The sequence below is a fragment of the Aricia agestis genome, chromosome 13 (genome assembly GCF_905147365.1).
Source record: "Aricia agestis chromosome 13, ilAriAges1.1, whole genome shotgun sequence".
Lineage (NCBI taxonomy): Eukaryota > Metazoa > Arthropoda > Insecta > Lepidoptera > Lycaenidae > Aricia > Aricia agestis.
Window position 1 is genome coordinate 15,928,125 of NC_056418.1, and position 15,413 is coordinate 15,943,537.

Below are 15,413 nucleotides of genomic sequence, written 5' to 3' on the forward strand. Positions count from 1 at the left end.
ATCAGTAGTATTTTTAATATTCAACAATTTAAAGGTATCAATAATATCTCTAGGGCTAATTTCCCTAAACTTGAAATTGACATCACATTCCTTTACATTGTCTCTGAGTAGCTTTTCAGCAGCTTCTGGTGAGGAATTTAGATTTTTTGTAGTTGAGACCGGAATGTCAGCAAAAAACTTTTCAAAAACCGTCGCAACTTCGAGATTATTTGTAATCTTTTTATTTTCAAAGTATAATTCAAAATCAGTGTTACGACAGGTGACTTTTCCAGTCTCACCAGATATAACCTTCCATGTAGTTTTGATTTTATTTTTAGAATTTTTAATTTTATTTTTGATATATAGAACCTTAGCAGCTTTACAAACTTTTCTGAAGGTTTTAGAATAATTTTTAACATATGCTTTAAATGATTCACTACTGTTGCTACACCTCTCATCATATAATTCATATAATCTTTGCCTACTTATTTTAATTCCTTTAGTTGCCCATTCAATAAATCTGGTTTTTTTATTATCGTTTCTAACTGTTTTAGAAGTAAATACTGTATTAAATTGTGTTCTTATTACCTTAAACAAATTATTAAAAGCTTCATCTGAGCTATTTGATCTACCCAATGACTGAATATTTGAATTTAATTTACTTCTAAATTGCTCAATACGTTTTGTAGTCACAGGAACAAACACAAGATTATCCTTTACGTTATTATCGCAACTGACATTAAATGATGCTAACTGTCCACAGTGATCAGAGCTTAACTTACTAATTATTTCTTTTTTATCGGGAATGAGATTTGTAAATATGTTATCAATACAAGTAGCTGTGGTCTCACAGACTCTTGTAGGTTCATGAAACAAATTGCAAAGGTTATATGATTTAAATAAAGATGTGAATCTAACAGTTGTGGAATTTAAATCCAATAAATTAATATTAAAGTCTCCACATATAATAACCCTTTTGTTAGATGCACATATTTTTGACAGTATTTGTTCCATAGTTTGTTCAAAGGTATCAAATAACCCTGAAGGAGGCCTGTATACACCCACAATAATAAGATGACTTAGCTCTATGCAAGCTACTTCAATTGTTCGTTCAATAGAGAGACTCACAATATCTTTACGTTCCTTAAATTTTAAATTATTTCTAATTAATATTAAAGAGCCGCCTCTAATGGCATTTTCTCTACTGAACGAACTAGCTATCTGGTGGTTATTGAAATTAAAATTGAGTTCATATTGTCTGAACCAGTGTTCAGATATACAAATAATATCAATGTTAAATTCCTTTAAAAATAACTCAATTTCAAGTTCTTTACCTACCATACCTTGTAAATTTTGATGCACCAGATTAGTGCAAGGATAACTTAATTCACAGTATTATTCACTCACAGGGCCGAATTTATATTTTTTATGACTGTAGGCCACGTTAACTTTGCCGCCCCTATAAACGAACTCTGCCGCAATCCTAGGACGCTGCTGCCCATAGGCTATGGCCTATACTGCCTATACATAAATCCAGAGCTGTTCACTCACATAATAAGCTGCCCAGGGTAGCAGCAATGCTGTTATTCCATTGAGCATCAATGCCATGGTTAACATGAATCGCGGGCCAAACATGTGGTTCAGCTGACCAGCCGGTATCTGCAGCAGCATGTAGCCCCAGAAGAATGATGACAGGATTATGTCCTGCGTCTTCTTGTCCCATTGGAATTGTGGGTACTGCGAAATGAATAATATGTTATTGATTGTATTTGAAGTCCTTTGTTAAAATTCGAGTTTAATACTAATGTATCTTCTGCTACTATTTCCACAATATTTACTAATTTGATAATTTAAAAAAGCTTGGATCTGATTTCCGTAAGTGAGGATCAATTCAGACCGCAACGCGACGAGGCGAGGCGAGGCGCGGCGAGGCGCGGCGAGCATAAAGTATGGATTAGACAGATTTCAAATGCGTGAGACGTCTTGCGAATCCGTCAAATCCATATAAATTTAGAAATGCATCTACGCGTCGCGTTGCGGTTTTAATCAACCCGTAGTGGATATCAGGAGAAACTAATGGTAGTCAATAATTAAGACTCAAAAGTTCTATACAAGACAACTGTCAGCGTGGCGACCAATAATATGCTATTGCATAGGTTTTACCGCAGGACTTGAGCGCGGCGACCGAATTGAGAAATTCCGTGACGAAAATAAACCCCCCACTCCGACCAGTACAGTGATAGTGATGCAGCATTACCATGCATCGTCTTGAGTCGTTTCAGTTCCGCAGACTTCGGCACGGTGTTTGTGTGCGTGCGACTAGACATATGCATATGTTGATAAAAAATGCTATGTAATAGGCTCTGTACTGTAGCAGTCCCCGAATGTCACACGTATTTTATATATCCTCATCAAGCCACAACTTACCGGTGGCACCAAGAGCAGCGCTGCCGCGGTGCCGTTCCCCATCTCCTCAGGCGCCTCCCTGGTTACGATGTTGGACTCCACCAGCGTCACGTTGGTGGTGTGGTCCACCATCGCCACCAGCGACACCCCCATGCAGGACCGCATGCTGTACGCCACCATCACCGCGAAGAACAACACCAAACACTGCTGATGACGGTAGCCCCATCCTGGAACCAGAATTATAAATAAAAAATAAAAAAACTAAAAAAAAAACTTTTATTTAAACGCTCTACTCTACAACGAAGAAAATATTATATATTTTTTTTTATTTTAGCTTTAAACTTATAACGTCATTATAAACAATTTATTATATAAGCTTGTCAACATAACAGCAGGCTGGTGCCCGGCCTCACCTGGACTTGGATGTTTGGGAGAAATGGGAGAATGCGCTATCTATTTCAGCTTGGAGTTTACTTTTGCCATGTCCATATTGTCGCCATAATATTGGATTTAGAATGATGTCACACACTATAATATATCATGTATTGTCATTCAAACTAAACGTGTATGCTTTAAGCTAAATCGGTAAAAGATATCTACTTCAAAATTGAGTTCAAAGATTCCACCCAAACAAACATAGTTACGTACATACAGAGGAAGTTTAACCTATCAATCCCCAAGCGGTAGCCGGCTGCCACATAACAATTGAAAATCTATTGTGTCTGTGATGCCCAAGATGGAGGTGCTGCATAAAAGCTTACAAAAAGTCCCTGCTTTGTAAATTTTTCTGTCGGCGGAATACTTTGTTTTGTTTCTTCGTTTATTCTGCCGTAGTCGAGATGATAATCATATTCTCCAAAAAATATCTGTTTTCTCTTTAGTGCCCTATTTTGCTGCTTTTACTTCATAAGAAGAATTTCACAAGACGTTCATGTTGCATCCATCCTATATTTACTAATAATACATCCTATTTACTAATTACATACTAATATTATAAATGTAAAAGTGTGTCTGTCCGACTGTCTGTCTGTTACCTCTTCACGCTCAAACCGCTGAACCGATTTTGATGAAATTTGGTATGCAGACACTTTGAGTTCCGGGAAAGGACATAGGATACTTTTATCCCGGGAAAATGTACGGTTCCAGTGCGATAAACAAAATTTGGCGCAACGGATTGGGTGTCATCTAGTCTAAAATATTTTATTCACTTTCAATAACCACACACAGTATCTGTTTTCACAGCTTGCTGTCATCATTGGACAAACAACTACGCATCTAATAACTTTAAATTATAACACGTATAACTGTATTATTCCACCTCAAGCTCATTAAATTCCAGTCAGCTTGTATCTAACCTTTTAATCCGTTCGCTTCAGGCATATCCAGGTTACTGCTTAGCGTCGTGGATGTCATTTTATCACCTCATTAATATTACCGATATACACTTCACATCATTATCGTTAAATATTCACTCACTAATTTTTAAATACATCAGTCATTTAATTTCATTTTGTTTGACTAAAACACTGAATTCTGAAATTACTAAACGATTGTCATGAAATTTTATAAAAAAATTAATCGGTGCAGTTGAAATAGTACTGAAGATGGATATTGTTATAATATCAATAGTTTTTGTAATGTAAGTATGTATTCTGTACTATATAAACAGCACCTATACACCTAAATATATAAATTATATCAATACTAGCTGTCCCGGCAAATGTTGTTTTACCATATAAAGTATTTTGCCCATATTATTTTATTGAAGTGACTAAATAAGTAAATTATACTTAATAGTACTTTCATAAAATATGATACTAAAAATAAAATAAATATTTAATATGATAAAATGGGAGCCCATACAGAAATTAATTTTTTTGGCCAATTTTTACATATTAAATCACAGGCCAACAGACTGATCACGTGAAGTTAAGCGAGGGACGCAACACCAAAAGAGTTACACGTGTTGTTTTTATATTGTGAAGCCGTGCTATTTATCTTTTTAAACCGTTTTGTGCCAAATAATCGCTCTCCTATATGAAAAATTCGCTTAGGGCAAATCTTAACATGGTCAAGACTCAAGAATACGTCTTATAATAGCTAAAAGCCGAGCTTTGTGAGGGCCCGCGTCATTGCACCTTGACTGACTGATGATGACACATAGTATATTATTATTCCTATCGAAAATACCGTTGTAACATTTTTTTGATCCATTAGCGCCCTCTACTTTTTGTATTTTAAGTCGGATGACGTCACTCCAATGACAAAAAATGTAGTTTGTAATGCCCTCTATATTTTTTATTTAGAAAACTTTTTCATAAAACCAATTGTTTCCGAGAAAAAAGCATTTCAAAATTTTTTAATTAATTTTTGGATTTCTCAAAAACAGCAATTAGCGCGACCTTTTTATTTTTTCCGTGACCTCTTGACATGCCCCCCTAACGATTTATCACGTCAAATAACGGTAAACTACCAGTTCCCGAAAGATAAAGTTTCTTTATTAGTTTTCTTTACTTTCATCAAAACCAGTTCAGCGTCAAGAGGTGACAAACAAATTCTCGCTGTTATAGAACGCGTGTGGAATTAATTATTTCTCAAACCTATGAATAGTCGGAGTACCGAAGTGGCAGTAAAATTATTTAATAACTTGCAGGTCGATAAATTAACACCAGGTTTACGGCTGCCTCACGAACGAGCATAAAATTAGCTTTACTTTACTGCGTACAGTAACATAGAGCCTCTCCAACTTCGTGGGGCTTGTTTTATGAAGTCATTTGTTATGATTTACAGACGGAGGGGTAAGTTTTGATATTATGTTTTTTATAAAATTAGGGGGCAAACAAGCAAACGAGTCGCCTGATGACAACTCCACGGACCCTCGCAATATCAGAAGAATTGCAGGTGCGGAATGTCATTGCATTCCGAATTTCAGTGACCGTTTAAATTATCCCAATAACTATCTAACACTGGATTCAGGATTGGCTGATGGATCACTGGATTGAAATGATACGGCCATGAATTACTGCCAAAAAACCTTACGTTGTTGACCAAATGGCGCAGTTCGCAAGTATTCTGCGGGTAACAAATAGTTGGCTAAATGTGACTTGTGACTTGCGACCGCAACAGATGCTGACAGTTTTCAACTGGAAAAAATATTTTTTAACTAACACAAAATTACTATGGTCGAGTTTTAAATATGAGGATTTTAAAAAACTTCGACATTTAAATCTCGAATTGTTTTAAAAAAGGAATTAATGCCATAGTCTAAAATTTCGCAGCTAAAATGGTACCCGCTTCAACACTTTACAAAGTTCCTCTTTTACGATACTAGCGCTGAGGTCCCAAAAGTGAATACCCGTAAGCATTATGTAGTTACTATTTTAGTAATCTGTGCTGTAAGTGACTTTTCTTGTTTTTCACCCAGAATCCTAGCAAAAACTTCCTTAACGTGATGAAAATCATCAACGAAAAAAGTTGTTTATTAAAAAAAATTAAACCGACTTCCAAATTGTACATAAAACTCCCTTTCTCAAAAACTACTGAACCGATTTTGATGAAACTTGCAATATTCCCTAAGTTGAACAATACAGCAAAAAAAGAATCACTTAAATCGGACATGTAGTTACGGTACACACATACATTACAGAGTATACATACATACACTTTTGAAATTTGGCGCATTTGTTCAAAGCTAACATAGTCTAACATACAAAACAAATAATTATACTTGGCTGAAAAATATTATCAAAGCTATGACAACGATTGAAAACGGCGAGTTCGGGCACATAATATATAACAATAGTAATTAGTATGGTTCTGGCGAAATACTAGATGTTAGTGTAAACACCGTTAACCTTGAAACCATCAAATAAGCCCGTCAAAGTGAACAAATTTTTCTATGAGAACAATGCTGGGAACTCAAAAAAATCCGTCTTCATACCCATTGCCGATCCGGGCATCCGTATGAGTATGAAGACAGCATTTTTTTGAGTTCCCAGCATTGTTCTCGTAGAAAAAGTTGTTCATTTTGACGGGCTCATTTGATGGTTTCAAGGATAACGGTGTTTACACTAACATCTTGTATAATATTATGCGCAAGGAAGTATCAAATTATAATATTACTATGCACAAGAATGATGTGTGATTACGCGTCAAATGTCCATTTTTTGGCCGGCTTACAATATACTAATCCAGTGATCCAATCCAGCGCTGGATTGCTACTTCAATAATGTAAACGGGCACTGGAATGCTTTGCGTGAAATAATACGTAAACCCGCTATAAGACGAATTCTTCTAGTGGCAATTTTCATCATTGCTGTTTGAATATGTGTGCAGTGTGACGGCAGGTGTAACAAATCCACATAAAAAAATATACAGAATTAATACTCCAAAAATAACATACTTAGGTAGTGTTTTTTCTGTGTTTTCATAGCAACTAGTTACTGCTAGAAGCGAATCTAAGTAGATAATATTTCCGGGATAAAAAGTCTATGTCCTTTCCCGGGACTCTACATTCTACATAATCATATTTCATCAAAATCGGCTCAACGGTTTGGGCGTGAGAGGTAACAGACTGAGAGACATACAGACAGCCAGACACACTTTCGCACTTATAATATTAGTATAGATATATGTTAATTATTACTGAATTAATAATATCTAATATTTAATATTATTTATTACGTACAAACGGCAAAAAAACCGCGCGTACTTTTTGAATGCAAGGTTGGGGACGACAGATCTCGATGCGGGGTCATTACTTCACTAAATATTATGCACTTCTCGAATGGGTCTCAATATCATTATAAAATATTTTATTTTATTTTTACCTTTATGTTTGAAGTCACAATCTATTTCGCACGTCGTCATATCACTACACTTAGCTCACTTTGACACACACAAACAGAAAAACCGACATTTCGAATTCATTAACATTCTCAAAACGTGTTTAGCGATACATAAAATTAAATGAATCGAATAATAAACCGAAATAATCAGCTGAATATTTTATACGTATTAATATTTATAATAATATTCTAGTTTTATTTACAACTACTATTGTGAATTATAATTTTAAATGTAGTCTAGATAATGAACAATATTTGGCAGGTTTTTCCAAAATCTAATAAATGTGTATTGTGTTGAAACATAAATCCGTTACACATAATTTTGATGAAAAATATGTACTTAATTTAAGTGATGGACTTGTAATACTTAGCTATACTTTAGGATGTTTATGGGTCCTCTATACAGTTTGTAACAAAAAATAAGTGATGTGAAAGTAGCAGCGCTAAAAGACCAATTTTTTTTTCACTTTTGTATGGGCAAGAGCCCCAGCGCCACGCGAGTTTCCCCATACAAAAGTGAAAAAAAATTTGGTCTTTCAGCGCTGCTACTTTCACAGCGAACTCTCTACAAGGAAAACCGTACACGCCCTAAAGTATTATCACTTATTTTTCTTACATCCTGTATAGAGTTCGCGATAAAAGAAGCAGCACTGAAAGAGTAACTTTTTTTAATCATGGCGCGGGGGCGTTTACCCATAGAAATCACAAAAAAATTGCTCGTTCAGGGCTGCTACTTTCACAGTGAATTCTTTAGATACTTAAGTATTTACTAAGTTTTGTTACACCTTGTTTACCTTTTGGTATGAAAGCCTCAGGCCGGAGTCAATACTAAATTGAGTATCTTAAACAAGTTCGCATTTAGCGGTACAATTAACATGCATACGCATATCTGGGTTATTGCTAAACATTTGTCTAAATCAGTGGTTCTTAACCTTTTATTTACCAAATATTTGTCTAGCCGGGGACCACCCGGTTGGTTTACCTAAACTAACGGTTTTTTGATAAAGAAAACAAGGACAACTTTATAATTATTAGCACTCATTATTTTATTTGGCATAAATCTAGAAGTTACAGATTTTAACTGAATGTGATTTTTATGACTTTTTTTCCGTAGAGTTTGGCCTTAAAATTTCCATGACCGGTCAGGAATTGAGAAACGCAATGATCAATATCCATCCAATGATTGGATAGTCGTTCACTAATATTAGGGAAAAATTATAAACATGTCGCCCTTTGGTGGAACAGTCCCAACGCGTCTGCCATTCGAAGATTAGGCTTTGCAAAGAGTTTTCTAAAGGTTCAAACAATCTTGCTATTTTATTTCTATCGCGAGCGCTTAAAAAGATCGGGTTGTCAATGATTTTTATGACTGGATAGTCCATACTCTTTACTAACTTCTGAATTCTCACAATATATTATGTGGATGGCTACGCGGACCACTTGGAATCCAGGGGCCACCAGTGGTCCGCGGACCACCGGTTAAGTACCACTGGTCTAAATATTCATAAGAAAATGTTGAAGTAGGAGAGAACATAATATTTGAAGACATTAGTTGATGAAGTGGGTAACTATATACGTGGGAGAGCCATGCTTCGGCACGAATGGGCCGGCTCGACCGGAGAAATACCACGTTCTCACAGAAAACCGGCGTGAAACAGCGCTAGCGCTATGTTTCGCCGAGTGAGTGAGTTTACCGGAGGTCCAATCCCCTACCCTATTTCCTTCCCTACCCTCCCCTATTCCCTTCCCAACCCTATTCTCCCCTATTACCCTATTCCCTCTTAAAAGGCCGGCAACGCACCTGCAGCTCTTCTGATGCTGCGAGTGTCCATGGGCGACGGAAGTTGCTTTCCATCAGGTGACCCGTTTGCTCATTTGCCCCCTTATTTCATAATATAAAAAAAACTAACATTTTACAACATAAGAGCAATAACTCATTTTTTAGGGTTTCGTACCCTGACGGCGTGGGGATCAGACTGACATCAGTCCATCAGACTGAAGTCAGACTTCGCCGGAAAGTACTATCAGAGAAGTTGATTCCTGGGCAAATGGGGGATCTACGTAGTTTGGTCGCGTTACGTCAAACCCAGCCGTGAATTGACATGATCCGACCAAATGACGTTGGTCTGTCAACTGCCTAGAAAACAATTTCCTCGATGGTACATTTAAAAAAAATAACAGTCCGTCAATCATAAGGTTACACGATCATCCTTTCGTCAGCCTGGATCAGACTGATGGACTGATGGCCAGACTGACCGTGTAACCCTCATCCTAGTCTAAGAGCCAGTCCACACGGCGCGTTGCGTCAGCGTTGCGTCGACGCAGAGCTGCCGTTGCGTTGTTTAACATACAAATAACCGAGGTGTTCGAGGCTCCGACGTCGTAACGCACACAATAAGGGTTGATTCAGATCGCAATGCGACGCGTAGATTCATTTCTAAATTAGTGTGGATTTGACAGATTTCAATTGCGTCAGACGTCTTGCGAATCTGTTAAATCCATACTAATTTAAAAATGCATCTACGCGTCAAGTTGCGGTCTGAATCAACCCTGATATGACGGACAGCAGCCCCCGAGACGAAGCGGGAGGGGGTGTTCACGTTAAGACTGCGTCGTAACAACGCTGCGTGGCGCAGCGCTTGTGTGGCCGGCAAGGCGTCAAAATATTTGCGTTGCGACGACGCAACTCAGGTAGATACTTTCTTGCTATATCGTGACAATATATGGAAACAAACTTTGGTGGAAACTACGTCGTGATATAATATTATGACACATGTTTAACACGACAACTGACACGATAGACTCATTGGTCAGCCGTTTGAGTGTGAAAGGGTAAGAAAACTTTAAATTTTCTAAATAATTTATTTCTTGTCCAGCATCGCTACCGCTTCCTTGTCATCATCATCATCATCGATCTTGTCCCACTCCGCCCTCTCTGAAGTCCCGAGTAACACGAACACCGCGTTGGTGAACAAGTATATACTCGCCGTCAGATAGAACAAGTACCGCCACAGGTATTCCGAGGTCTGGAAATAAAAAAAAAAACTTTCAAAATTGGTCCATGTCAACAGGTATTCTTTGAATTTTACAGCCGAATTATAAAGGCGAGCGAAGCGAGCCCTATGTACATCCCACAACCTGTACATTTTGTGGTACTTACACTTTACGGAAAAACTATCACGCCTTTTAAGTTGTGCTTTGACATTGTATTTTTTATTTAAATTTAGATGTGTCATCATCAGTCAGTCTAGGTGTGTCGACGCGAGCCCTCACAAAGCTCGGCTTTTAGCTAGTGTACGGTCTTATCCTCTTCGGAAGTCTGTTGAAAAAGACCGGCCGGGCTATCACGTACCTATCTCGCGAAAGCAAAACGATAGCAAAGATTGTGCAAAAATTGCGCAAAAATCGCAATTTCGTATTATGTATCAGCAAAAACAATACGATAGCAATCGAGCGACAGTACTCCCTCTGCCGAACAATCAAGGAACTATAATTGCATTACAATCGCTAAATCTCCATACTTTTGCAATTTATTTCGTATCACGTAAGGCTTTTGACAGCAATGCGATCGCGATCGGCGAGCAATTTGAACTGTCAAATAGCGATCACAACAAAGGTGATTCTTTACCGATTGCTTGTTTATCGCTGAGAGGTTAGTGGTGTTTTGCGTCAATGTTTAAACTGTAAAACGTATTTTTATAACATTGGCGCATACAGTGTTCATATTAAAAGCCATTTTTGAAGGAGAAACAAGAGATGTAGCCAGAAATACAGCTAAATAAGACCTCGCAATCTCGACCGAGCCCAGGCACTGGAACTGTCTGACTTGTAAATATTAACATGTGTATATTGAAATAAAAATACAACAACTATTATTTTTATTACAAATTTATTTAATACTTACAAAGTAAAGTTTTTATCAATTAAGTTACTTATATAAATTTATCAATATCACTCAATTCCTTCAGTATAGTCTATAACTCTATACTTATAGTCTTTAAAGTTGTTACTTTGCATTTGTTAATAATTAACAATTATAGTAATTTTATTAATAGCTGTATTCTGTTTAGTATTCCTAATAATAAATTACATATTTAATACTAATGTGGGTTTCTGAACCAAAAACAAAATTACATTCAAATTATTAAAGGGTTTTTATTGTATTCTCACTAAAATATGTTTTGTTAACAGTTAATAATTATTATCAGTACATATCAGTTATATAATGTTATAAAATGTCAATTTAAAAAATAAAGAAATAAAGTACACACAAAGTGAGTTTTTTTATTTAATATAAACCCCAAACTATAGGTAACACTGTATATGACAACTTTTATTATAATTTTAATATGACAAAGTATAATATGTAGTTTCACACAGTCGTCTATTTTAACACTAAGTTATTCATTTTAAAATGATTTTAACAATAATAAATATTTGTTATAACTAATAAGACAAGTCAAATATTGTTGATTCAGCAGGTATGGTACTTTGAATCAGACAGCCCAGCTTCCATGAAATCCATATCTGCAAAATAAAGTTAATTCAATAAAAAATATTTATTTCTTTGTATGTGTTTAAAACTTATTTAAAATTTACTGTAAGGAACAACTACTTCCACAGAAATCATCCGATAATATTGTATTGGATGGTTTGGCTTTTCAGCCTCACTGTATAAACTCACTTAAGTTTATGTTATTAAAAAGTTAGATAGAAATTGTATACTTACAGAGTATAATAAAAGCAATATTATCCAAATTACTCGTAGTTGAAGCAGACGGCCCAGTTTCAATGAAATCCATTTTTTTTTATGAAATAAGGGGGCAAACGAGCAAACGGGTCACCTGATGGAAAGCAACTTCCGTCGCCCATGGACACTCGCAGCATCAGAAGGCGCTGCAGGTGCGTTGCCGGCCTTTTAATAGGGAATAGGGTAATAGGGGATGGTAGGGATGGAAAGTAAATGGAATAAGCGAGGGTAGGGAAAGGAATAGGGTAGGGGATTGGGCCTCCGGTAAACTCACTCACTCGGTGAAACACAGCGCAAGCGCTGTTTCACGCCGGTTTTCTGTGAGGACGTGGTATTTCTCCGGTCAAGCCGGCCCATTCGTGCCGAAGCATGGCTCTCCCACGTCAAAATAAAGTTATTTTAAGAAAAAATATTTACTTCTTCCTATAATTCAACACTAATGTAAAATTTACTGTAAGGAACAACTAGTTTCACAGAAATCATCCAATAATATTGTATTGGATGGTTTTTTCATTTCAGCCTCACTGTATAAACTCACTTATCTAATAAAAATATAGGTAAGTAAGTAATTATTAAGATTATGTTTTTAATAGGTTAGTTAGAAATTGTAGAACTTACCTACTTAGTACTTACAGAGTATAATAAAATTGTATGTTCACCATCACCAAATACTAGTGCTCTGCGATGAAAGCCAAGACTTCATTGTCGACTTTGTTTATTGGTAAGCCATATCATATTTGATTACCAGCAGCATCAGCAGGCCCCAAAGTACCACCTCTGTTAGCCATAGCTTCATCTTGCTTTTAACTTTTAAGGTCAGCCCAGTACTACAAAAATAGAAAAGTGTGATGAAAAGGCAAAAAAGGGAGAAGTAACATCAGGAAAGTACAAATCAAGGATGCTTACCTTTTTCTATTGTTCTCAAGATTTTGTTGATCTAGATTCTAGAGCTTTAGGCTTATGGGCAAGATTATTCTACGGTTTTCAACATTTTCTTTCCAGATTGACCCAAGATCCACTCCTTTGGCTATTTCACAAGGAAATCCAGCTTATTACAGTATTGTACTTGTATAATCTCGCTCACTTGTTATTTTGTTCACGAAACAATCACAACTAAAGCGAACGCACTACGCAGAGTACTTTTGTATACAATATACATTAGAAACGTGAACACTTGTTAACATTGTCGAAGTTTGTTTGATTTGATATTCCAATAATAGTTCCTTTGATTGCTATTAAATTGTTTTTTTCGCTAGTGTACTTTTTACGTGATAGCCCTGCGGAAATTGTCTATCGCGATTCGCGACACGTGCAGAATATTTTTACTGAATATTTTTTTTACTATCTTGAACGACTACTTTCTAGTAATTTTTGTCTGAAATTGTTTTCTTGAAATTTTGAGCTCGGAGTTCAGAAGAAAAAAAATCTAGCTAGGTCTCATTCACGAATTTTTGAGTTACTGCGCTTTCTAATCACTAAAACTACGAGATAGCTCTGTCTCTCCCTCTTTGACAAAATAATATATTACCTCTAAATATAAATTATAATTACTTTCTATAAAAGTAGCTCCAGATATAATATTTAATAATTATAATACTGGCTAATCCGATTTCCCGAAAAGAAGTCCCTGGTAATTTCTACTACGGCTAATAACGTCAGTGGGGATTAAATAATGGATGTTCTGGGAATCTTTAATTTATTAACAAAACAAGGATCTTTGGATTAAATTCAATTGCTATTTATTTACGCAATTCGTGCGCATTATGATAATATTATTGCTACTTACCTCTGTGATAATTAGAATTTATTTTTATTTCGTGACCCACTTGACTTAAAACAAATTAGTGTCAACGACGTTAAGAAATGAATACACTCGTTTTGCAGTAGGACAATCTTACTTAAAATATATGCAGGCGAACATAGAACCTTTCTCCTTTTTGGAAGTCAGTTAAAAAGTGGTGTTTTCTGCATAACGGTCGCGGAAAATGGAGTTATAGAGTCTGCCCATATTGTCCGTGGGTGGTGATACTTTCAAACCATCACACGGTCTACTCTTTTAAGTGTCTGAACACACTAGGCCGAAGTTACGCGGCGGAAATTCCGCATGATTACGCCCGCAATGTCAGACGCATACAATATACGGCCGGAACGCGACGGAATAGCGTGTCATCGGTAATTTAATAAAATATATTGCGGGCGTAATCATGCCGAATTTACGCCGCGTAACTTCGGCCTAGTGTGTTTAGACACTAAGATACGCGCACATTGTGACGAAGCCGAAGTGTTCCAATTCGTCATAGCTTATTAAAATGTATGGAATTTATTATTTTACTAATTATGTATGAATTACTCCCGACTAATTAACTATGAATTACTTCCGAAGGAATCAGAATCGAATCGAGAATCGAATCAGCTCGATCTCAACAGCTTTTGCTATTTCCGACAAATTATACACTAGTGCGAAACCGTGCTGCGGCTCAATTTGAAACTAATTTGATCTCATCGGCTTTTCCCACTCCTGACAGCTATACTAGCGCACGATCTTGCTGCGGCCCAATTTGGAACTAATCGGACTCTTAAATCAAAATCCTATCAGTTTCGGGGGTAAGGCTGCTGGCCCACCCTTATCACAATGTGCACATAATTAAGTGCACTAAAGGAGTAAGCACACTGAGACGGGCCGTGCCGGGGCTCAGCGTGCCGGGGCTCATCGCAAAAATCCGTGCGATACGTGCACCCGCTGAGCCACGGCACGGCCCGTCTCAGTGTGCTCACTCCTTAAAATGACTTACAACATCAGTGAGTATAAACCCGGCGACAAGAGGCGCCTGCGAGCCCACCAGGCTGGCGACGAAGTTGCTGATGCTCATCATGATGCCGGAGTAGTTGGACGAGATGTCGATGTGGTTCACCTGCAACAGGACGGTCCTTAGGTAGGACTTACTGACTGCGCAGCGACCCAAATTGAGTGTTGGCCACACAAAAGCACATGCCATTTCTTCCGATAGGTAGAGGTCCTACCATCTTAAGTACCCTGTAAACGATCAAATTGTTTGTCAAACTTTAGGTGTTTGTCAAACAATTTGATAGTGTACAGCTTTGTTTGAAGCGTTTGTCAAACAATCTACGTGTTTGAGCTGTTTGAAGAAAATTTGTATTGGCGTAGCATTTGACAAACGTGTTTGAACGTGTTCCGCTGTATTTGCCAAACAAGATGTCATGATCTCAAACCGATTCTAGCTAATTGTTTGACAAACTTGTATGATACACGTTTGTTCGTCTGCGCTGCTATTTGATGAAAAAGTAAATTTCATCAAACAAGTTGTTGTCGTTTACAGGGTACTTTAGGATGCGTATTTTCTTAGGACGCTTGAAGATTTGGAATCTTTGGTCCTTATATTAAATTGATTTTGTATTCAATAAGTCTAATC

At 36.9% G+C, this 15,413-nt stretch overlaps 1 protein-coding gene across 1 annotated transcript in view; it reads right to left on the minus strand.

The window, feature by feature from the left end:
- Positions 1–15,413, minus strand: part of LOC121733191 — a 53,750-nt gene that overhangs the window by 18,923 nt on the left and 19,414 nt on the right. Inside the window, exon 3 of the mRNA XM_042123364.1 lies at positions 1,531–1,716. Within this exon, the coding sequence (XP_041979298.1) occupies positions 1,531–1,716 (186 nt within the window). The remainder of the gene's footprint in view (positions 1–1,530; positions 1,717–15,413) is intronic.